Source organism: Nicotiana tabacum, chromosome 21 (assembly GCF_000715075.1).
Source record: "Nicotiana tabacum cultivar K326 chromosome 21, ASM71507v2, whole genome shotgun sequence".
Classification (NCBI taxonomy): Eukaryota; Viridiplantae; Streptophyta; class Magnoliopsida; order Solanales; family Solanaceae; genus Nicotiana; species Nicotiana tabacum.
The window spans coordinates 101459850-101486297 of record NC_134100.1 but is presented as its reverse complement, the minus strand read 5'-3'; the positions used below and the strand labels follow the sequence as shown (position 1 = coordinate 101486297).

The 26448-nt window shown below is 39.2% G+C and overlaps 1 protein-coding gene, 1 long non-coding RNA gene and 1 pseudogene across 2 annotated transcripts; 1 reads left to right on the top strand and 2 right to left on the bottom strand.

Annotated features, from left to right (window-relative positions):
• Nucleotides 1-566: 566 nt before the first annotated feature.
• On the bottom strand, nucleotides 567-13531 carry LOC107773133 (uncharacterized; annotated as a pseudogene).
• Nucleotides 13532-15917: 2386 nt separating this feature from the next.
• Nucleotides 15918-19389, top strand: LOC142175528 (uncharacterized). Its single transcript, XR_012704641.1, has 3 exons — nucleotides 15918-16248; nucleotides 18970-19056; nucleotides 19157-19389. It is a non-coding gene; the product is annotated as an uncharacterized LOC142175528 (long non-coding RNA).
• A 2587-nt stretch (nucleotides 19390-21976) lies between these two features.
• LOC142175421 (putative alpha,alpha-trehalose-phosphate synthase [UDP-forming] 11) lies at nucleotides 21977-25969 on the bottom strand. Its single transcript, XM_075242125.1, has 3 exons — nucleotides 23471-25969; nucleotides 23010-23283; nucleotides 21977-22925 (listed from the first exon to the last, which is right to left on the bottom strand). The coding sequence occupies exons 1-3, from the start codon at nucleotides 25459-25461 to the stop codon at nucleotides 22602-22604; spliced, it is 2589 nt and encodes an 862-aa protein (XP_075098226.1). The 5' UTR covers nucleotides 25462-25969; the 3' UTR covers nucleotides 21977-22601.
• Nucleotides 25970-26448: the final 479 nt, after the last annotated feature.

Here is a 26448-nt window from a genome sequence, read left to right as displayed (position 1 = left end):
TTTAACTGTGTCAAAAACACTAAGTTTAGATGAACCCGACATGCGTACTCTACATCCCCACTGCTCACATTGGCCATTTAGGTATATATAACTTAAATAGCAGTCGGTGTTTCTTTTCGCAAGTCTCTTAGGCAACACTCTATGCACAAAGTATCTGGGCTGAGCTACTCTAAACATTTAATAAGCATCAAACTATTCCAGCTGTCTCTGGATCGGAAAGGTCCACATTTAGTTATCACATTTAATTTAATTAAAACCACTTATTGGTTTCCTCCCCCTCGCCCTCCTTTTATCTTGGCATTAATTATGGGCAGATCTAGCTCACAACATATGGATTCATATGAACCCAGTAAATTTGCTGTAGACTCTTTTTATGTGTTAAATTTACTAGAAAATTTCGACCTTGAATTCACAAAGTTTAAATTTTGAACCCATCTTTACATGAATACCACTTGGAGTTGGAGGAGAAGTGTTGATACTATTTAGAACGAGAATATAACAGTTAATACCTACGCTCTTACCAGAGTAGAAAGAATTCATTTTGGTAACTGATATATATACCTCTTGGTGGCTTAATTCCAAGAACTCAGAAAGATATTATCAAACTCTATTGAATTGAAAACATTAATGCATGCCCTCGTTCAGAATGATAAACGTGCACATATTTTTCACCGGAAATAATAGCCTCTCGCTTCCTAGTGAATGAACAATACATCAGCTAAAATTTTGGAACTAAGCAGCAGTGCACAAAGAACCATGTGTAACCTAACATGGCTGCTTCTTTTATGAATCACCAAAACTCTTTCTATATAGCATACCTGTGGAACGTAGGGATTGAATCTCAATCCAAGAGACATCACAAGCTCCTCTGCAATTTGGGGCCACTTTATTTCCGGATATGCAGCCATGCGTGCATTATAGTTTCCAACTGTACCTGCAAACTTCCCCAGCATCTCAATTTGAGAGATATCTCGCCTTTCCCTACTTAATCGATAAGCAAAAATTGCCATTTCCTTTCCGAGTGTGGTGGGTGAAGCAGGCTACAATGCAGAAAGGCAATTCTTGAAGATTACACTTGTCAAAAACCTCTGTGCAAAGCAAACTATACTCCATGGTATTTCATAAATGAAAGCACAACATTTTTTTCCCTAAATAAACTTAAGCACTATCGTAAAGCTTCTCCCAAATGCACCTAAATGAGAAATCATACACATAAATCTACCTGTCCATGTGTGCGAGAAAGCATGGGGACAGAAGAATTTGTTGTAGCCACGCTACAGATTGCAGCAATTAGTTCATCCATGACGGGCAAGATGACCTCGCTCAAAGCTTCTTTCAGCATCAGTGCATGGGCAAGGTTGTTGATGTCCTCAGATGTACAAGCAAAGTGGAAAAACTCAAGCACCTACCACAAAAATAAGACAAGAAGAAGAATAAGCAGAAATGCATGGTGTTGGTCAACGATAGAGAGATTATGTGTACTTTTTAAAAAATTTCTTTTCCCACTTGATTGAATGGCATGGAAATTTACTATAGTGTAATGCAAGACGTGCTAGAGAAACTATATATACCTTGACTATCTCTGGATGTGATTGGCATCTTTGTTTCAGGAAGTACTCCACTGCTTTCACATCATGATTTGTGACTTTCTCAATTTTCTAAACTTCCAGTGCATCATCCACGCTAAATTCATCAATCAAGTTTTGCAGAAAAGACTGAGCTCCTTCAGAGAAGCATGGAAATTCAATGATTTGAGGGATTTGGGAAAGCTTCAACAACCATTTAATCTAACAGATAGTTAAACGTCAAAATATCCTTTTCCTGTTTCCCACCAATGTGGAAAAGTATGAAAGGTAAGAAGAAACAGAAAAAGACAACTTCAATTAGAATAAATTGGAATACACTTTTGGACCCGTCATCATAGAATGCACAGATTATGCATGACGATAGAGCAAAATATATTACCATGACTATTGATGACATTCCACTGCATCATCACACCTTTCTATTAACAAGTACCAACCTTCACATAACATTAGTTCTGTAGGTACCACTACGTGAACTAATAGATAATTTCAGTTCATCGGGCTTTCACAGTTGAGTTGTCAATAAATCTGCATTACCCTTCAAAGAATCTGAAATTCTGAATACCTTTTTAAATAGTGTTGCTTTACAGAGTAGAGTCTAATACTAGTTAGAACTATGGTAAGTGCTCTTTGCAAGATTGTGTGAAATAGACTTTACATCTTCCTTCTCTTGCAAAAACACTTTGTATTGCATTGCTCTACAAAACATTAACTCACAAAAAGCAGCATGTGGAACCAAAAGCACTTTGTATTAGCTGAAAATAATTTTCTAAAATCTAGGAACCGAATTCCTAAGAAAGAAAAGACTTGTTTCAGGCATTAGAGACAGCATAGGCAAATCCTTTCTTCCCTTCCCCCCTATGCAACATCAAAATCAGCTTTTTCAGAAATGCAACAGCAGTAGAGTAAATTGCCGAACAGACATACCTCAACCAAAACTCTGAATCGAATTAAGCCGTATTCGCTAAAAAATGGAGCCAATTCCTTGACTTTACCCCAATAACGACCATCCAATGGGCACAGAGCAGATAAACTTGAGAGTTCCAGATCATGAGAGAGATCTGAAGACATCCTTTTGGCCTGAGAAATAGAAAGCTCCTTTATCAAGTTGTCCATCAAGAAATGGAAACTGGTGGTTCCATAAACCAACAAAAGAAAAGGTGATCTCAGTGTTATTCATTGCATCTACTTTATATTCATGATATTACAAAAACCAATCAGCTAGAGAAACATTTTTCGAAAGTCATCTACACTATCATTAGTATCATAGCAATTTTATGCTTCATATATAGGTTTTGCAGTAAACTAGTATATCTCTTCTTGTTTGTGCAGTGCTTAACTCCAATAAATGATAACAGCTCTTACATTATCAATTTCCATAAAGCATGATGATAACAAGATCGTAGCAAAATGTTTCCGTGAAAGCATCTGAAATTGTTCATCTTCTTCCAGCTTAGAACTTTATAAGTTAAGAAGCAAGGAACAATAGAATCTTATCTTTGTAACATGAATGTCAGTAGGTTGTGAATTTGGAGATATCCTGAGGTATTTAGTCAGCTAAGTAGCAAATGTAGGTAAAAGATATATAAACATTTTGAAAAATGGTTGTACTAGATAAAAATGTGAACTTTGACGTTTATGACAAGCGTGCTAGCTAATTCTTGAAATTTGTCCTTATATAATTCCACTAGCATTTCAATTTCTTCTACTAGAGCTCAAACGGCTTGGCGCCCAAAAAAAAAAAAAAAAAATACCCAAGCCTTTCTAATATCAAGAATTCCCCTTTATTGCAAATTACACATATTACTAACATCAAAACCAATAAAACTTAAGAAAAGTTGCTGAATTTGAAGTAGGAATTCTTTCATCCAGTTATCTCATAACGAAGACCCACTAAGGAAAAACAGGTCGCCTTTTCTGAAATTTTTAAGGAACTAATATTCCCTATAATGGCTGCCCTACAACAGCAGTCTTTCCTAGTGGGGAGCGAAACTTTAGAGCGATAGAGGGAAGGACTTGAAACATTAATAAACTTGTATACGGTCGAAACCGATTTCGGTCTTCGTACGACTGGTCGAGATGGGAACATAATGGACCAAAGAGCGCCGAAGAGCGTCTTCATAATTTCGGGATAAGATCCGAAGCCGGGTTATCGAGCTTCGAGATTTTAGGGACCGATCAATACCGAGCTCGAAGTTATTATCGAGCTCAAATCCAAATCGAACCATGATGCGAAGCAACGTTATCGAGCTTGAGAGCCAAAGACCGACCAATGCTGAGCCCGAATCAATATCGGACCCCGAGTCAAAACCGAGCTCGAATCAATATTGAGCTCGATTCAGTATCGAGCTGGAGTCAATATCGAGCCTCTAGACAAGAGCCGTTACAGCCGCACTAAGGGAGAGAATCTCGGCACGAAAAAGGAAAAAGTTGATTTATCATGGTTCCCCACTATATATTTTTAATTATACCTAAAGTAGGATCCCCCACTATAAGAGGGATATCTATTATCTCTGTAAAGGCACAACGATTGAGGCATTAAAAATACCATAACTCAGATACTGTGCATATGCTCCATATCGAGAGATTATCATTTCGAGTTTTATACATTATTTTCATCTGGCTTATTCATAAATCATCTTCCCTTAAACCTCGTTAGTATTTTCATTTTTGACAGTCAATACTCGATACTTTCGCTTATACGATTTGTATTAAGATATACCACGTACCCTTGGAACTACGTACAAATTCAACTCTATCCGTTTTTCGGGTAAACAGTTTGGCGCTCACGTGGGGCTAAGGATAACAATGGTTATTTGATACGAATCTGCAAAACACACCATTTTACGTTTGTTGTTGAAAATGTCTTTGATTTCGGATTAGCAACGACGAACTCTCAATTAATGGCCTTACCTATCGACAACGAAGCTGGCATTCAAGGTGAGAACAACAACTTGACGCCCAGGGCCGAAAGACTGCTTGTCGATACTGTTGGGGCTCGAGTCGAAATACCATTAGACATTAATTCGCATGTAGCCATTGAGGCAAACCAACATTCTGAACCTGAAAATAACATTCATGGTGGTACTCGATCTGCAGCTCGAGACACCCATAACGTTGAGAAAAACAGAATCAGCTTGCGTATGATTTTTGAAATGTTGCAGGCTCAACAAGTAGCGATAGCTCAGTTGCAGAGTCAAACCCAGATACCGAACAGGCCGGAGCCCAGTCCACCCCGAGAAGTCACCCACAAAACGGAGCCAGCTATAGTAAGGTCAAATGAGCAAGAATCGGGTACTAATCCCGAAATTACTAAGATGTTCGAAGAACTGACCAAACGAATAGAATCAGGAGAAAGCAAGATCGAGGCAAACGATAAAAAGGTAGAAACGTATAACTCCAGGGTCGATCAGATCCTGGGGGCACCACCAGTGTTGAGGGGTTTGGATTCCAAACATTTCGTGCAAAAGCCTTTTCCACCAAGTGCAGCTCCAAAACCGATCCCCAAAAAATTTCGCATGCCCGATATTCATAAATATAATGGAACGACCGACCCCAACGAATATGTCACCTCTTATACATGTGCCATTAAAGGGAATCACCTAGAAGATGATGAGATCGAATCTGTACTGTTAAAAAAATTCAGAGAGACCCTTTCAAAGGGAGCAATAATTTGGTATCACAACCTGCCACCAAACTCCATCGACTCATTCGCCATGTTAGCAGATTCTTTCGTAAAGGCACACGCAGGGGCCATAAAGGTTGCAATGAGAAAATCAGACCTTTTCAAGGTGAGACAAAGGGGTAATGAAATGCTGAGGGAGTTCGTGTCTCGATTTCAAATAGAACGCATGGAATTGCCACCGGTCACAAATGATTGGACCGTTCAAGCTTTTCACCCAAGGGTTGAACGAGCGGAGTTCGATAGCATCACGTCAGTTGAAACAAAGTTTGATCGAGTATCCGGCCGTAAACTGGGTAGATGTGCACAACCGATATCAATCGAAGATCAGGGTTGAAGACGACCAACTAGGGGCCCCTTCCGGTTCAGTACATCCAAACAGGTCGGTAGTCAAAAACCAGAGGGACATCGACATGGAGCCAAGGTCGAACAGAGACCGATATCAACCATATAACGAAGATTGAAGGAACAATGGTTCAGGATGCAATTCCGCCTGGAACAATCGAAGAAGTGATCGAGGACAGAGTTCTCGGGGACTTATGAGCAAAAGTGGTTTTGACAAGTATGCCGATCCCACAGAGGCACCTCGGTTATCGGAATATAAGTTTAGCATCGATGCATCGGACATTGTATCGGCAATTGGAAGGATCAAAGATGCTAGGTGGCCCATACCCATACAGACCGATCCTTCCCCAAAAAACCTAAATTTGATGTGCAAGTATCATGGCATGCATGGTCACAAGATCGAGGATTGCAGACAATTAAGGGAGGAGGTAGGCCGTCTATTCAACAAGGGCCACCTTCGAGAGTTCCTCAGCGATCGAGCTAAGAATCATTCAGAGAAAGAGACGCCAACAAGAAAAATGAACAGGAGGAACCCTAACATGTCATTCATATGATCGTCGGTGGGGTCGACATTCCACATGGACCCATGTTCAAACACACTAAGGTATCAACCACTAGGGAAAACGAACCCGAGATTATATGCCCGAAGGCACTTTGTCATTCAATAACGAAGAAGCAGAAGGCATTTCTCAGCCCCACAGCGACGCTTTGGTAATTTCTATCTTATTAAATAAAGTTCAAGTTAAGCGTATTTTAGTGGATCCAGGTAGTTTGGCGAATATCATCTGATCGAGGGTCGTGGAACAACTCGGCCTACAGAATCAAATCGTGCCCACAATTCGGGTTTTAAACGGCTTCAATATGGCCAGTGAAACAACTAAAGGGGAGATTATTCTACCGGTGAACGTGGCCGGAACAATTCAAGATACCAAGTTCTACGTAATCGAGGGTTACATGAGGTACAATGCCCTGCTCGAAAGGCCTTGGATCCACAGTATGAGGGCAGCCCCTTCGACCCTCCACCAAGTGATGAAATTTTCGACGTCGAACGGTGTAAAAACAGTATACGGGGAGCAACATGCTGCAAAGGAAATGTTTGCAGTCGATGAGGTAACACTGATATCGACACTATCAACCTCAGAAAGGTCGATCATCAAAGGTAAAGAGGAAGTCAAATAGCAATCACAAACATCAGCCTCGACCGAATCGGGGAAGCAGGAGATAGAAGAAGAAGAGGAGGATTTTCTGACCCCTCGAACTTGTATTGTTCCCGAAGGTTCCAACGCCACCAAATCAACGATCGAAGAGCTGGAACAAGTTATATTGATCGAGTACCTGCCCGAGCGAAAGGTATACCTGGGAACGGGATTAACCCCCGAACTCAGGAAAAGGCTTATCTAATTTCTTATTGATAACATAGATTGTTTTGCTTGGTCCCATTTAGACATGACAGGGATCCCACCCGAGATAAACGACGCATCGGTTAAGCCTGGACCTCGAGTTCAAACCGGTGAAGCAATAGAGGAGACCCCAGTCCGAGATAAAGCATGCATTCATAAAGGATGAGGTAACTAAACTTCTCAAAATAGGGTCCATTCGGGAGGTGAAATATCCCGAATAGTTAGCCAATATAGTTGTAGTTCCTAAAAAAGGGAACAAACTTAGAATGTGTCTAGATTATAAGGATTTAAACAAGGCGTGCCCCAAAGATTCTTTTCCATTGCGTAACATCGATCGCATGATCGATGCCACGGCTGGCCACGGGATCCTTACTTTTCTCGATGCCTATTCCGGGTACAATCAAATCCAAATAAACCCAGAGGACCGAGAAACGACTTCATTTGTCACCAAGTATGGAACCTATTGTTATAATGTAATGCCCTTCGGGCTAAAAAATGCAGGAGCTACTTACCAATGCCTAGTAAATAAAATGTTCGAAGAACAAATAGGTAAATCAATGGAAGTTTATATTAACGACATGCTAGTTAAGTCCCTGCGCACAGAGGACCATTTGGTTCATTTGCAGGAAACGTTCGACATTTTAAGGAAATACAACATGAAGCTCAACCCCGAGAAATGTGCTTTAGGGGTCGGTTCGGGCAAGTTCCTTGGCTTCATGGTATCGAATCGGGGGATCGAGATCAACCCCGATAAAATCAAGGCCATCAAAGACATCACCATCGTGGATAGTGTAAAAGTCATACAGAAGCTAACCGGACGGATAACTGCCTTAGTCCGATTCATTTCGAGGTCATCGAATTGAAGCCACCAATTTTTCTCTCTACTCAAAAAGAAGAACGATTTTACTTGGACCCCAGAATGCCAACAGGCATTAGAAGAGTTGAAGCGATACCTATCGAGCCCACCACTGCTTCACACTCCGGAGGCAGATGAGAAACTTTACTTGTACTTGGCAGTATCAGAAATAGCGGTGAGTGGTGTCCTAGTTCGAGAAGCGCAAGGTACGCAATTTTCCGTTTATTATAAGTTGAACTTTAGGGAAAGCAGAAACTAGGTATCCGCACTTAGAGAAATTGGCACTTGCACTGATAAGCGCCTCTAGAAAGTTAAGACCATACTTTTAATGTCACCTCATATGCGTATTGACCACTTACCTACTTCGGAATATTTTTCACAAGCCCGAACTATCGGGCCGATTGGCTAAATGGTCCATCGAACTCAGTGGGTACGATATCGAATATCAACCCCGGATGACCATCAAGTCTCAAATTTTAGCGTACTTCGTAGCCGATTCACGCCAACCCTCGTACCCGAAGTGGAAAAGGAACTCTTGTTAAAATCGGGTACATCATTGGGGGTATGGACCCTCTTCACAGACGGTACTTCGAATGTGAAGGGGTCCGGGCTAGGAATCATTTTGAAGCTGCCCACGGGTAGCACTATCAGGCAATCTATCAAAACTTCTAGGTTGACTAACAATGAGGCCGAGTATGAGGCCATGATTACAGGTCTCGAACTAGCCAAAATCTTGGGAGCAGAGGTCATTGAAGCCAAGTGTAACTCTTTACTGGTGGTAAACCAAGTAAACAAAACCTTCGAAGTTCGAGAGGATAGAATGCAAAGGTATTTGGACAAACTGCAGGTAACTTTGCACCATTTTAAAGAATGGACTTTACAGCATGTACCTCGAGAACAAAACAATGAGGCCGACGCACTTGCAAATTTGGGGTCGTCGGTCGAGGAAGACGAGATCAGCTCGGGGACTATCGTTCAACTCTCGAAATCCGTGATCGAGGAAGGTCATGCCGAGATAAACTCTACAAGCTTAACATGGGATTGGAGGAATAAATATATTGAATACTTGAAGAACGGAAAGCTCCCATCGGACCCTAAAGAGTCGAGGACCCTACAAACCAAAGCTGCTCGATTCAGATTGGCTGAAGATGGAACATTATACAGAAGGACATTCGATGGACCATTGGCAGTATGCTTAGGACCAGGAGATACCGATTACGTTTTACGAGAGGTCCATGAAGGCACTTGTGGGAACCACTCCGGCGCCGAATCACTCGTTAATTTGTTCGAAAATGTGATAAATGTCAAAGGTTTGCACCGATGATTCATCGGCCTGGAGAACAACTTCATTCAGTCCTATCCCCATGACCATTCATGAAATGGGGGATGGACATCGTCGGCCCTCTACCGTCGGCCTCAGGTAAAGCTAAGTTCATTTTATTTATGACTGACTATTTCTCTAAATAGGTTGAAGCACAGGCGTTCGAGAAAGTGAGAGAGAAAGAGGTTATAGACTTCATCTGGGATCACATCGTATGTCGATTTGGGATACCCCCGAAATAGTGTGTGACAATGGAAAATAATTTATCGGCAGCAAGGTGACAAAATTCCCCGAAGACCATAAAATAAAAAGGATATTAACAATGTCGTACTACCCTAGTGGGAACGGACAGGCAGAATCGATGAATAAGACTATCATTCAAAACATAAAGAAAAGATTGAACGACTCTAAAGGGAAATGGAGAGAAATTTTACCTGAAGTCCTTTGGGCATATCGAACAACTTCAAAGTCTAGTACAGGGGCGACCCCGTTCTCCTTAGTGTATGGTTCCGAGGCATTGATTCCAGTCAAAGTCGGGGAACCCAGTGTGAGGTTTCGACATATAACGGAAGAGTCAAATTACGAGGCTATGAATACTAGCCTCGAATTATTGAATGAAAGGCGAGAAGCCGCTCTCGTCCGATTGGCCGCCCAAAAATAGCGGATCGAAAGATACTATAATCGAAGAACCAATCTTCGCCATTTTAAAACCGGGGACTTAGTGCTAAGGAAAGTCACCCTCAACACCCGAAATCCGAATGAAGGAAAACTGGGTCCAAACTGGGAAGGACCGTATCGGGTACTCGAAATCATCGGTAAAGGATCCTACAAGCTCGGTGTTATAAATGGCAAACAACTACTAAGAAATTGGAATGTGTCACACCTAAAACGATACTACTACTAAGGTATGACCCTCCCATGTTTGTTTATATTTAGAAACTAACCCTTGCAGGAGTTCGACCAAGAACAGGAATGGGTTATTCAACACAAAGCCTTAGGCCTGAAAGCACGCGTTGCACTCTTTTTTCCTTAGACCGATTTTATTTAGGATGGGTTTTTCGGCAAGTTTTTTAATGAGGAAACCATTGATCGTGCTAACTTAGAAAAATTCAATAGTACCTGAGGCCTCTTTACAATCAACCTCGAATACTGGGGGGCGTTACCCTCAAATATATCAAGTTCGATGCAAGGAAGTTACTTCATAATAACAGGGTTTCGATAGGAAATATTGTAAGAGCCAAATGGTCAAAATGAACTATGCTCGTGTAGTTTGCTCAATCCCTGGTATAAAACATAAACACATGTATAACGACATAAAGAGAAATTTCTTCTTTGCCGATATCTCACGTCTTAGAACCCATCCGCTATTTCATGATCTATTACGCAAATAGGCTTAAGGGCCGACCAGTACCCCGTAAATCGGGACTGCCAACCAAAAAATCAACGAGGCCAAGCCCCACACTAAGCCTACTGGCTAACTATTATTTCGAGTTTGAGCAATCACTCACTCGACTACTAAGCCTAAGGGCTACTCTTACTTCGAGTTCGAGCAATCACCCACTCGACTACTAAGCCTACGGGCTAACTATTATTTCGAGTTCGAGCAATCACTCACTCGATTACTAAGCCTACGAGCTAACTATTATTTCGAGTTCGAGAAATCACTCACTCGACTAATAAGCCTACGGGCTACCTTACTTCAAGTTCGAGCAATCACTCACTTGACTACTAAGCCTATGTGTTAACTATTATTTTGAGTTCGATCAATCACTCACTCGATTACTAAGCCTACGGGATACCTTACTTCGAGTTCGAGTAATCACTCACTTGACTACTAAGCCTACAGGCTAACAATTATTTTGAGTTTGAGCAATCACTCACTCGATTACTAAGCCTATGAGCTACCTTACTTCGAGTTCGAGCAAAGCACTCACTCAACCAATAGAAGCCTAAGGGCTACTCATACTTCAAGTTCGAGCAATCACTCACTCGACTATTAAGCCTAAGGGCTACTCTTACTTCGAGTTCAAGCAATCACTCACTCGACTATTAAGCCTAAGGGCTACTCTTACTTTGAGTTCGAGCAATCACTCACTCGACTACTAAGCCTAAGGGCTAATTTTATTTCGAGTTCGAGCAATCACTCACTCGACCATACAGCCTACGGGCTAACTATTATTTCGAGTTCGAGCAATCACTCACTCGACTACTAAGCCTAAGGGCTGATAATTATTTCGAGTTCGAGAAAAACACTCAATCGACCAATAAAAGCCTACGGACTAACTATCACTTCGAGTTAGAGCGAGGCACTAACTCGACCATAAAGCCTACGTGCTACACCGCTTCAAGTTTGAGCAAACACCCACTCGGTTATAAAGGCTATAAAGGTCTGATTTCATATATTCAAAAGTGTTTACAACATCCGAACAGGACCCTACACAAAAAATAGAAAAAAACTCTAAGTCTCCTGGTTATCTCCGGAGGCGGTCTCTCCTCCATCAAGATCCTCCCCGCTCTCAGACCCACTCTTGCTCCCATCATCATCATCGTCATCATCGGAAGCCAAAGCTTCAACATCGGCTTCGATCTCTTTAGCCCTTTTTATCTCTTCGGTGAGATCGAAACCTCGAGCATGGATCTCCTCGAGGGTATCCCTCCGAGATTGGCATTTGGCAAGTTCAGCAGCCCAATATACTCGAGTTTTAGTGGTCTCAGCTGCCTCTCTTGCTTGTACCTGAGCGGCTTCAGCGTCGACCCGATAGACGGCCACGAATGCATCCTCATTGGCCTTTGCTTTTTCAGCTTCAAATTCGACTTTGGAAAGTTCGGAGGCCAACCGAGCCTCGAGCTCCTCTATTTTTCTTGCTTGGACCGAGCTCTTCTCCTTCATGTCTTGAAGTTGGTTTTCGGCCGATGATAATTTGGCTCGAGCAATTTCCTTTTCTGCGACGAGACGGTCCATATCATTTTTCCATCCCAAGGTCTCCGCCTTTATCTTATAGACCTCCTCACGAAGCTTCCCAATCAACTCAAGCTTCTGCTACAGCTGTGAGATCGAAATATTAGCCACCGTTCCAGAATCGAGCCCATGGGTTTTTAAGATTATCATTACCTGCTCGGTCAGGTCGGTCTGGTCTTGATAAGCCTTGGCCAACTCAGTTCGGAGGTCCTTGATTTCTTCTTCCCTTTGCCCGAAGAGGAGTCTAAGGGCATTCCTCTCTTCCGTCACCCGTCAGAGGTCTGCTTCATACCGGTGCAGCTCAGCTCGAGATCGAGAACACGTTTCTCGATGAACCGCTGCGGCCTGGGAAGAAAGAAGAAAAGAAGTTAGAAAATAAAAACAAACATGAAGGTGGTACCGACAAAGTAAGTTAAGGCTTACCCGATTCAGAGCCTGCTGCACTTCGTGGAAAAGACCCAATGCATCACTAGGGCCGGCAACATCCTCGATAGCGGTAAACAGATCACGAAAAGGGTCCTCTCTCTCGTGAGGACCGTCTACCTCGAGGGCCCCCAAAGCTTGGGCCTCTCGAATTGCCCCTTTAGAAAAGGTGGGGAGAGTAGGCGAGTCTCTGATTACTATTTCCCCAAGCGAGTCGCTTGGGGCATTCTCTTCAGTTCGGAGAGCTTTAGGATCGGCCCTTTCGGATATACCCACCGGTTGTCAACTTCAATAGGAGGCATCCTCGACCTCCATTAACTCGGGGACTTTGCCTGAATCGTTCTCCGATACCACCTCAGTTCGAGGCGGAGACACACAAACCACCATCGATCCAGCTGCCTTTGATGCATCAATGGTTTTCTTCACTCGGGCCACCAGTACGGACCCGTTATCTTCTTCTTCCTCGTCTTCATCCCTTAGACGCCGAACTGATTCTTCGGTCAAAGGGATGGTATTCTTCCTCGGCTTACGAGTCGTCATCGTCTTTGATTTTGGATCATCGGAAGTAGAGACCCTTTTTCTCTTATTATCCTTCACCAGTTTTGGAACAAAGGCCAAAGCCTCTTCCTCGCCGGACGGTGGCCTCAAAACTGCATCTTTGCACAGGCCTACACACAAGAAAATTGATTAAGTATATGGAAAATACTTTGTTCGAACTATCAAAGATACGAGAACGTGGCTTACCATGATTTTTGGCCTCCCATCGGCCCTTTGACAAATCATGCCATGAGCGCTCGGCATATGTAGAGGTCGAAGCCATGTCCCGTACCCAGTTCTTGAGGTCAGGAACTGCACCGGGCCTCCAAGGAACTGCTGCATCACAAAAGGGGATATCGGTGAGAAAGAAACGAAGGGGCAAAACAATAGGAGATAACAGCAGAGTTACACTTACGCTTCATGTTCCACTCTTTGGGAAATGGCATCTTCTCGACTGGTATTAGGTCCGAATTCTTCACTCGAACGAACCTACCCATCCAGCTTCGATCCTTGTCCTCGTCTATACTCGAGAACAAAACCTTGATGGCCCGGTACTGAAGTTTTATTAACCCACCTCGAAAGAGGCGAAGGTTGTACAATCGAATGAGGTGGTCGAGGGTGAAAGGTATCCCCTCGATTTTGTTCACAAAGAAACGGATCAAAATAACGATCCGCCAAAAAGAAGGATGGATTTGGCCTAGGGTTATTTGGTATTGACGGCAAAAATCAATGATAACAGGGTCGAGAGGACCTAACGTTAAAAGGGTAAGTATACACATCTAAAAACCTTTTCACATGAGTAGTAATATCCTCTTCGGGAGACGGGATTACCATTTCTTTATTCTCCCAGTTACAATCTTTCCTTATCTGTTCGAGATGCCCTTCGGTTATCGAACACATATACCTCAATACTGGCTCGCATCAGCTAGGAACCGACGAGCCTTTATCGACCTTAAAATCGGAGGTAAGAACACACGCCCCGGGATCACACTCCTCAGGCCGTGGCTCCACCGGTGTTTTGTCGGCGGCAGGCTGTGAAGAAGAAGCTTTTTCTTTTTGAGGAACGATTTTTGATATTTTCACCATTTTGGTTTTGAAGATCGAGAATAGAAGGGGATGACAAAGATGTGGTGTTTTGAAGAAAGATTTTGCAGTAAAAATCACAGAAGGAAGATTTTGCAATAAAAATCACAGGCTTGCAGATAAACTCAGAAGATGCGAGAAAGAGCTTAGATAATTTAGAAATTGGAGATGTAAAAGTGATAAATGGTAAAAAGAGATGTTATTTATAGATTGGGAAATGACGATTCAATATTAGCAGTGGCCGACCACCGTCTGACACGCATTTAATGTCTTGGTAAACTGAACCGACATGACAACTATCACGTACGTCATGGTCGGGCTCGACGCTAACGTCAATGTATATCTGATCGAGCCATTGGGAAATTATATCGTTTTTCACCACATCCTTCCCGAAAAACGAGGGGACTATTTGTATACGGTCGAAACCGATTTTGACCTTCGTACGACTGGTCGAGATAGGAATATAATGGACCAAAGAGCGCCGAAAGAGCGTCTTCATAATTTCGGGATAAGATCCGAAGCCGGGTTATCAAGCTTCAAGTTTTAGGGACCGATCAATACCAAGCTCGAAGTCATTATCGAGTTCGAATTCAAATTGAACCACGATGCGAAGCAACGTTATCGATCTTGAGAGCCAAAGACCAACCAATGCTGAGCCCGAATCAATACCAGGCCCCGAGTCAAAACTGAGCTCGAATAAATATCGAGCTCGATTCAGTATCTAGCTCGAGTCAATATCGAGCCTATAGACAAGAGCCGTTACAGCCGCACTAAGGGAGAGAACCTTGACAGGAAAAAGAGAAAAGTTGATTTATCATGGTTCCCCACTATGTATTTTTAATTATATCTAAAGTAGAATCCCCCACTATAAGAGGGATGAATATACTCGATATTTCCGCTTATACGATTTGTATCAAGATATACTAGGTACCCTTGGAACTACGTACAAATTTAACTATATCCGTTTTTCAGGTAAACAAAAGTGTTGGCTGCTGGGGACAACGTAAGAAGATAGCGTTTGGTTAACATTTGTAGCTTTGAAAAAACTAGTTCCAAGCTCCATGGTAGGGAACATGATTGTAAGATTCTTGGTAGGGTTTTCACATTTGACTAGCCGAAAAGCGCTAAAAGACTACTTTATTTACTAAAATTATTCTTTTATTCGTTAAAGTTATTTTTTTTTATTTTTTTTTTTTTAAGAAAAGAAATCACGGTGAATCTAATTGAAGAAAGAGAGTAAAAAATATCCATTTAAAAAGAACAAAAATTATCCCTTTTGGGTGTGTTTTATGTTATGAAATAAAAACAATTTAGTAATACATGAACAAGAATGTTGTTATGAAATAAAAGCAATTTAGTAAAACATGAATAAGAAATGGATATAGAGAGAAGGAAGAGTATTTCTTCTTCAATTGTATGTTTTTCCTATCTATTACAAGGTCTTTATATAGACATAAAAAGTGAAGAAAAATATGTCATTGAATACGTCATTAAGCATAGAAATATGTCATTAAGCATAGAAATATGTCATTGAATATGTCATTAAGCATTTGAGAAGATCATAGAGGAAGAGTAGACATCCACCATAATTTGATTTTTCTTATAACATTTTAGGATGCGGCTCCCCTCCTGTATAGAATCTCTCCAATTTCAGTAGTGCTAGTCTAATTTTATGACATATGTCATTTTTCAAATCCAAAGGCCAAGATTAAATCAGTCCATAAACTATGGTTAAAATTAAATATTTCTATAATTTAACTTTTCCTTAAATCTAAAATCCTTTACTTACAGGGATAGTAGGATACGGTACCAGCAAATCAAAATTGGAAAAAGAAATGAACAATCCGAAAAATCTTGCTGGGGTTTCATTTTGATTGGGAAAATATTTTCGGATCAATGGAAACGATTCTTTGGCTCAAGAATGAAGAAAAATAAAAGATTAAACCATTTACAAACTACTACAACAACAATACCACCACCAAATTGCAAGGAGAAAAACGAAATCAGTTGTTGAGCAAAATATTATTGTGGGCAAAGAGTGACGGTAACAAAACAGGTTCTTCTTCAATCTTACACCTCTTGTGATTTTTGTAGAGTCAAATTATCCATGTTAAAAAAATGTCTACAATGTGTTTGATAAAATGTCTCAACTGAACTTTTGAGAATAAAGTAGAAAATCAATATTTAACAATGTGATAAATTGCATTCCTTAAACACACATAGGTTGATAGAGAAGAACATGTTTCTTCCTAGTGGCTATGCCTGCTTTCAAGCAAAAAAGCAACATGATAACAGTTTGCTCTACATTTATCACTTGAAAATTAGACTCTATTCAATCTTGTATAGACTTCCAATCTTAGTTTCGAAATGAAAGTTCAAAAAAGCTAAAAGTTATGAATAAGATTGTAGATGACCCCATGTCTTGTAAGTCATTATTTGAGACTTTTTTTTTCGTCAGCTTTTCCAAAATTTAAGAATACAAATTATTTGTTTATTCATATTTTTTATAATATAAATTTATGGAGATATCTAGTGACTCTCAAAGTGGATGTAACGTGCCAATAAAACTTGGCATGGAATTTGATTCAGATGAGCATGCATATGATTGGTACAATAAATACGCTGCTGCAATTGGTTTTAGTATTAGAAAAGAATATGCAAACAAAAATAGAGTACACGGGTATGTGACTTCAAGAAAATTAACATGTTATAAAGAAGGTTATAGAGGTAAAGACAAACGAGATCCTACTGTTCAAAAATATAGAAAGGAAACTAGAACCGGTTGCTTGGCTCATGTTATTGTTAGTCGTCAATCAAATGGGAGGTTTCGCATTACTTCATTCGAAGAGAAACATAACCATCTTCTTGTTCCTCCATCTTTAGTTCATCTGTTGCCATCACAAAGAAAGATAAAAATGGCTCAAGCATATAAAATTGACTTATTACACGATTCAGGGATACGTCTTAAAGCTTCATTTGATTATGCTGCTCGTCAAGCCGGAGGACAATCTTTTCTAGGCTACACTACGAGAGATCATAAGAATTATCTTCGTGATAAAAGAACAGATAGTTTGAAACATGGAGTGGCTCGTAACTTGGTGAATTATTTTGAGAAACGAACTCTAGAGGATCTTGCTTTTCGATTTTCTTTGCAATTAGATGATGAAGGTTTGATAACTAATATATTCTGGGCTGATGGAAAGATGATAAGAGATTTTAAGATTTATGGAGATGTTGTGTCCTTTGACACAACATATAGAACAAATAAATAATACTGACCCTTGGCATTATTTGTTGGTTTGAACAATTATAGGGAAATGGTCATATTTGGCGCAACCCTTCTATATGAAGAATCTGCTGAATCTTTTGAGTGGCTTTTTAATGCATTTTTTAGGATTATGTCTGCAGAGAAACCACAAACATTTATCACAGATCAAGATCCCGCAATATCTTTTGCTGTCTCATTAGTAATGCCACAGACATATCATCGCCTGTGTGTGTGGCACTTGGAAAAGAATGCATTCAAGCATTTAAATCATGTCTTTAGAGCCCACACATCATTTCCAGGAGATTTTAGCAAATTGCTTTACGATTATGAGTATGAGGAGGATTTTTTAAGTGCGTGGCAGGAAATGCTAGAGAAATATGATCTTGGGGATAATAATTGGTTGAAAAGTACATTTGCTATAAGGGGAAAATGGTCCATGACATATGGAAGAAATACATTCTCAGCAGGTACGCGCAACACACAATTGAGTGAGAGTTTCAATGGATCTTTAAGGGGATGTTTGAAATCTGATCTAGATATTGTATAATTTTTTAAGCATTTTCAGAGATCAGTTGATGATAAGTATGCCAATGAGAATAAATCAAATTTTGATATGACTCAAAGAATATCTATTTTAAAGGTTAAATTTCCTTTGTTGGTTCATGTAGGGAAGTATATACCCCAACTATATTTGATATGTTTCAAAATGAGTGGGAAAGGTCCTTACTTGTTTGTATAAAAAGCTCGAGTGATGAAGGAGAATTATGTACATATAATATTAGTACTCATGGAAGTGTTAAGGAGCACGTAGTAACTATTAAGCGATCATTAACTGAAATTTCTTGCAGCTGCAAACTGTTTGAGTTTATGGGTATACTATGTAGACATGCCTTAAAGATCTTGGATTTACTGAATGTAAAGGATATGATTCCTGAACATTATATACTAAAGAGGTGGACAAAAGATGCTACAAACTTGAATAAGATAGATGTCAGTTTGGTAGCAAAGGAAACTGATCTGAAGGTTGAAGTTACTACGAGGTATAGACATCTATGCCAAACTTTTGTTCAGATTTCAAGTGAAGCTTCAGAATCTATTGAAGGATATGAATTGGTTGCAAATTATGTGAGTGAGATAATTGCAAAGTTAAAGGATGTAAAACAGAGAAAGGAAACAGAAAAGTTAGTTCCAAGCAATGTTATTCAAAATGAGCCGAATGAGATAGTATTTGTTGATAATACAAATGTCACGAAGGTGACCGGGTTAAAAAGAAAGCAACCAACTCGTCGTTCTAATACTAGACCAAAGAGTTTTATGGAAAAGGCCAAGAGGAAAAATCAGACTTCATTTCCAAAATCTCATCAACGCCAAACTGATCAGCAAGTAGACTATGTTCAGGAGATTCATTTTCCACGTCCATATGCATCAACGACTATGATATCTCACGAAATCTAAATTTTTTTCTCGTTTATTGTTATATAATAATTTATTTTATTCGTTAAATAATAGGAATTGGCAGAAGGAAATTTTCCTCCATGGTGCCCTTCACAGTTGTCTCAAGGATCACCCCATAGAAGTTTGACTCAACTTTTAAGAGTCAGTGAGCAAAGCTTATGATATTTTTTATATTTATTTATTTTTAATAAGTAGTGCTACTCATCCCAATATGTCTTTTTTTCTCTTTTACTAATTGCAGGATATTTCATTTCATCCAGATGCATCAACGACTTGGTTTGTTTGATAGGTTGTACGCAATAAAAAAATCGAACATAGCGCTAGAAGTGTTGGAATTTGTATGTCCGGTACTATGGAGCTTGGAATTTAGAAATACTTCGTTGATGAGGATTATAATTGGTTTTGGTGACATTGCAACAATTTAGTACGAGCTTGCTATTATGAATTATTATGTTGACCATTTTTATGTTGCTATTATGTTGTCTTATATTGTCTTTTTATCCTCTTGAGCCTAGGGTATTTCGGAAACAGTCGTTCTACCTATTCGGGGTAGGGGTAAGATCTGCGTACACACTATCCTCCCTAGACCCCACTAGTAGGATTTCACTGGGTTGTTGTTGTTGTTGTTGTTGTTGTTGTTATGTTGACCATTTTCAATTGGTATGATGTTGTTAGTTCCTTTAACCAATCATAGAGAAACTATCTTTTTCATCCAGATATGTAATATGATTCAATGTTAACCTCATTGAAGAATTTTTTGTATTCAATTTTCCTCTTATGAATTAACAATTTGTCTTTTTCGTTATTTTTTCTTCACATTAACTTCAATCAAAAAAAATTATCAATGCAACCAATTGCTACAACAAAAAACTATATTTATTTGGTTTCTAAGAAACAAAAAGGTTGGAAGAACACAAATGAAATTGTCCCTGTGAAAATAATATCTCATTTGAAGGAATTTGGAATTTGGGGAGAAAAAGATTTAACAATTTGGAGATTTAATTCATGAAAGAATAATAATAAAAAAAATTCATGAAAGGATTTGATTTGCTGGTACCGTATCCCACTATCCCTGTAAGTAAAGGATTTTAGATTTAAAAAAAAATTAAATTATAGGAATATTTAATTTAACCATAATTTATGGACTGATTTAATCTTAGTCTTTGAATTTGAAAAATGATATATGTCATAAAATTAGACCTGCACTGCTGAAATTGGAGAGATTCTATACAAGAGGGGAGCCGCATCCAACATTTTACTATATATGTACTAATTATAAAAGAGGCTAAGAGAGCTTAGGGTCGTCCAGGTGAATTGGCAAAAATACCCTTTGAGTTTCACGCTTAATTTTGGACTGTATTCACGAGGCTATTTTGGGAAATTGGGGTTATCTGATGGTTTCAGTGCTCTAAGAATGTTGTATCATTTTGCTTCATGAATATTCGTACGGTCTACAAAAGGACAAGAAAACCATTACTACATTTGAACTTGTGCTTCTGCTAGCAAATTTTTTTTACCTGTGGGTCCCATTTACCATCAGTACTTCTTGGTTGTAATCCCACAAAGTGAAGTCGGAAAAAGATAGGATGTATGCGAATCTTACCTTTATTTTTGTGGGGTAGAGATTATTTCAAGATAATTTTAAAAATCAAACTAGAGTGAAAAATTAAATCGAAATGATTTAAAGTTAAATTCCAAATATGAAATTTTAAAAACTTTTAAGTACCATTGGAAAAACTTACATGCACTATATTGGCCTATCGGGGCCGTCCTTTTTTATATCAAATTATTTAATCAACTTATCTTTACGACAACACACTATAAATATCATAAGATTTTTTCCATTAGTAGAATCAATTACCAAATTAAAAGTTGAACATCTAACTTTCACTTATTAAATTCTCTCAAATAAAAATTAGAAAACAAAAAAAAATTGACAGGTCAAACAAAATTAACATGCTAAGGCTCAGTTGGACTTCAAGAACTTATAGGAATATATATTTTTAAAATACAATAGAAGTCCAAAGTAAGAAAATAATTATTTCTTTTGATTTCAAATACTCTTGCAAGCTTTAACTTTTGGAATTGGGCCCGGACACACCACGGGCTAAAGTAACTAGTATCTAAATAAAAATGAACTAGGGTAGATTGGCTCATTCAAAATTTTCAATGTATAAATTGTCAACTGGGTAATTGACTTGCAAGAGAAAAGGAAAAAAAAGGGGCAAGAAATTGACCAATTCCAGTAAGCTATGAAGATGACAAATGCAATGGTCTTTTGATGGATAACTTGCTGTACCAAAAGAAATCATGTAATTTGGAAATTCTAAAGTTGTTTGTAACAGTTAATCAGCCTAATAAGTGACCGTAAAATTCGTTTCACATGATTAAACTGTATTTATTTCTCTCCATTACTTATCAAAATAGTAAGTTGATTTTTAGTGTCACCCTTTAATTTTGTCTTATGCACAACTATATAAACCACTCTACCATTACAAGAAAGAAACAGTAATATTTGTTGAACTCACATATATCCTTATCTTGTAAAGAGTTTCAGCTCTTCTAGTATTTTTCAGGGATCATGATATATGGTACAGAAATAAATATATTACCTATACATTTCTAACTCAAAGAAGATAGGATCACCAGGGGCGTACCCAAAAATGTACGCACAGAGATCTTTTAAAAAATAGAATGTCTATATACAAATTCGAACTTACGACCTTTACAACCCCAAATGCCAGCTTGACAACCAAGAAGTACTCCCCACCGGGAAGTGGAGCTATTACTATTATATTGCTTCATTTTTACAAAATATTAGTATAATAAACGGTATCGGATGACAACGCTTTCACCCATGTGCATCTGCCCTTGAGGACCACCCTAATTCATACTACATATAATTCCTGCATTGGATACTTATATATCTTCAACCTAATCATAATCGTAAGACTCGTGATATAATATGTATACAAATTACAAAGGGATAAGAGAAGAAAAACTAAGCACGCCAAAACAAACAAGAGTGTATCTTATTCTTTTTCTCTTCCAACAGCTTCTCTTTGTCCATCTTGAACGTGTAATTTATAATATAAACCATCCATCTTATCACAGTTTCAGCAGTTAAAGTGGTAGCCAGATTTAATAACAAATAAATAGCACCCAAAGTTGGTTCCCAAGAACTGATAACATCTTGAAATAGCATTGTGTATTTATCCTTGAGCTGGGTTGCGCCTTTACGATGTCCATTGTTGATTGTATCGATTCCACGACTTGGATGACATTGGGGTCTAAACTCTAAAGCTCAAGTATTGAGTTGCTACAACTACTAGTTTGATTTGTCATTCCCAGAATGTAGCATCACTGTGTAAACAAGCAAATGAACTTCACCGAGCGGAGAAGCACAGAGGGAAGTGATCAGGGATCAAATGACCCCATATCCTACATAATGCAAATTTACTTGCACCTTGAGAACCGATAACTGTACCAAGTAAACTACCAAAGTATGTCATAGAGTAGCATGAACCAAGTAATTAAAATCTATAATGGAATTCCTTAAGGCCAAGAAATGAGACTTTTTTGTAGCCTAAACTTGGATTAACTACCCTCAAACTACTTTCTAATGGCTTTTCTGGGCAGACCTGTGTCAGTTTTGTGTAGTTTCTGTACAAAAGTTGTATGACTAACTATGCAGTGACGACTTCAACGGAGGTTCCACGATTTGGCAATTTAGGCAGTTGCCCTGATGCTGCTGAAAGGCCTTGAAGCATTTTTATAACTTCAACTGTATCATCAAGATAGAATTTGGCCATACTTGGTTTCTGACCAACAGTGCAAGCAAACACTTCTGCTTTATCAAGCAAAAAATGGTTGGACACATGACTTGCAATGCTCTCAAACATGTCTTCGTCTGATCTGTCATCGCCTATGCACAAAACAAAATCTGGTGACATCCCTCTGCTCTTCATTGACGCCATCAGACTCTCAACAACTATGCCTTTGCTTATATTCTGCAAATCATTTAAAAAGGTTAGCATCCATTTCCGGTTACCAAGTTTGAAATATTGTTCAACCATCATTCTTTTTTCTCATACCTGTGGTTTCACCTCAACTATGTGTTGGCCTCTTTTCACAACCACAGGTTCATTAGCTAGTACACTCTCCAAGTGATCAAGAAGCTCTTTTGCTTGCCAAGCACCAAAGTCAGGGTCGGCTTCTTGATGATGCCACACTAGGGCACTCTCCTTTTGCTCTATTGACGAACCATCTGTTGCCTCTGTATAATGCTCCATAACAGGCAATGCTACCCTTTTCCAGTCCATGTCTGCAGCTATCGGACGTGATTCCCATTCCGAATCCTTACTCCACCTTTACAAGGGATTAAATCAAGCGAGATAAGCACAATTAGTTAAAGAAAGCAACACACAAGAAGAACCTGATCTTGGTCAATAAAATTGAAAAGGCAGCAATGAGTTAACGCAATTAGTTGAAAAAGGCAGCACAAGATAATAATCTGATCTTTGTTAATGAAATCAAAGTGGCAACAATGTGATACCTTGTAAAATAACCATGTTCAGCTGATAGCCCGAGTCTTGGACATGGAGATAACCACTGACTCAAAGAATCCTTACCTCTGCCACTCACTATAAAAACAACATTCTTTGGATCACTACATAAACTGTTCAAAACTGAGATGACTTCTTCACCAGGAGCTTTATTCACTTTATCCTCGGGCATCATTGTACCATCGTAATCAAGCAAGATAAGCCTGCTATTTGTCCTGTTGTAAGCAGAGACAATATGTTCCACCGAAAGCTTCCTGAAATTAGGACCGAGGGCAACAACCCTGAAGCCAAGACCAAAACCAATGCCCCAACATCTCTTGTGATAATGCTCGGCACAAGCTCTTTGAAGGTCCTGATCGAAACTCCTAGCCCAATATGCCACATCATGAGAAGAAACATATTTGTAATGCTTCTCGTGGCGCAATTCTTTTTCTGGATCTGGCATGGTCACTGCCAAACCCATAGCCTCAGATACACTGTCAATATTCCAAGGATTTACACGGATTGCACCACTAAGAGATGGCGAGCACCCAACGAATTCAGAGACAATAATCACACTCTTTCTGGAAGCAGTAGGACCATCTAGCTGCAAGGCCTTATCCAAATTATCGCTGCCCTGCCTAGAGACCGTATACTCATAAGGCACCAAGTTCATCCCATCTCTAACAGCATTAACAACAACACACTCAGAGATTGCATAATGTGCAATCTTGTCTTGAGTAGAAACTGGACCATTGATACAAACAATCGGCTTGTACCCCGGTTTGCCATATTTTTTATTAATTTCACTTGCAATTCTGTTGACCTCTTTTTGAACCTCTTGGACATCACTCCCTTTACTTCTAGGGGGGTTGGTGATCTGAACCAATACCACTTTACCCCTCAAGACAGGGTTCTCATCTAGAAGCCTCCCCATTGCCAGAAACTTTAGACCAATTCCTTTAAACATGTCCATATCATCAATACCTAACATCACAATTTTCCCCTCATATTTTTCTTTCAACTCCTTTGCTTTCTTTCCCGTGTCTGGTAGTGACATAACATTTTGGAGTTGTCCCATGTGAATACCAACTGGAAGGATTTTAATGGTCACAGTTCTACCATAATAGTCAAGACCAATGTAACCCCTCTTGGATTGATAGTCCAAACCCAACATCCGACTACAACATGATAAGAAATGCCTAGCATAATCAAATGTCTGGAAGCCTACAAGATCACAATTCAATAAAGCCCTTAAAATCTCTTCCCTAACAGGCAATGTTCGGTATATTTCAGATGATGGAAAAGGACTATGAAGAAAAAACCCAACCTTTACTCTATTGTACCTTCTCCTCAAGAAAGTAGGCAGGACCATAAGGTGATAATCTTGAATCCATACATAATCTTCATCTGGATTGATCACTTCATAAACCTTATCAGCAAAAATCTTGTTTGCTGAGACATAAGCCTGCCACATAGACTTGTCAAACCTGACTCCATGGCTAGGGGTAACAGGCAACATGTAATGAAACAAAGGCCATAGATAGTGCTTGCAAAAACCATGATAAAACTTGTTTATTAAATCCAAAGGCAAGAAAGTGGGCACACACCTAAACTTGTCCAACAGAAATTGAGCCACTTCATCTTGTTCTGAAAGATCAACCTCTGCTTTCAAACACCCCACATATATAATCTCTACATTTGGTGAAAACCCATCTTTGAGCTGCAAAATCAAAGTGTCCAACGCATATCTGTCCCATTCAAAGCACCATTTCTTGGTTTCAGAATCCCTATAAGCTTTGACTGGCAACTGGTTGGCAACAATGATTCTTCTCTCATATTCATTCTCCACCTCAACATTACTATTATTCCCTTCCAAGTCCTCCTCATCAAATTCAGATATAATCCCTGGAAAAGTCATGACTCTTGGGATTCTGGCCCGATCAACACTGTAGGGATACTGGTCAAAATTTAGCAAATTGAAACAAGATCGCGACAACATAATGACAAAAGTAAGAAACACCTAGAGTTCATAAAGATCTTACGTCTGCGATAAGATAACAGAAAAGTTCAGAACTTTATACTATAAAAGGATATGAAAATTTAGACAAGTGCGATGGGTACTTTCTTTTATCGGTGGGTGTTACAGACACAAAGTGTATGCTTCAAGAATAAGAGATGAAAACATAAGACTACCATTGAGAAGCAAATATATGGAAAGCTTCGAAAAAATAAAGTGTAGATATATATAGAATATTTTGTACAAGGGAGGTAGGGGAGAGTGGATAAGAACGAAGGAGGAAGACCGACTTGCACCAAAATGGCTACTACGTAATTAGCTTTTGTATAATTTTTACGGCCAAGATTGACATCATCATAATGTCGTCTCATATTTATACTCTCGTCTCATATTTATAAATATAAATATAATAAATATATATACATCATCAATCTACGTCTCAATTTTTAATGGGACGTGGCCTATTTTGACACGGAGTTGCTAGTGGTGTTCAAAGTATTGGTCTGATTTCTGAATATGTATTCGGGTACTAGGTCTCATCTTTCTCAATCGGTTGACTATTGAGCAATGAACTTTCTCATATTTTAAACGTTTCATTTATTGCCTTTTATTGTTGGGACGTTATTGTTTTTGGTAGCAGCATCACCATTTTCAACATTTGAAGTAAAAACGATAGCAAAAAGGAAAGTAATAAAAGAAATCAATAATAGAAGAAAGTTACTATTGTAGCGGCCAATCACAAGGCTAGAGAAATCTGCTACTGGTTTTTAGAGGATACAAACACATTAAAATCTAGCTTTAAAGTTGTCGATTTTATTGAAAAGTTAATCGTAAAGAAGGTTACAAACACTTTTTCGTTTTTCACTTTATCCTGTTATAATACAACAAATATTGTAACCTAAACTAATTAGCAAAATCATAGGAAAGGAGTTTTACAGCTATGACAGCTCGACACAGTCATATTGGATA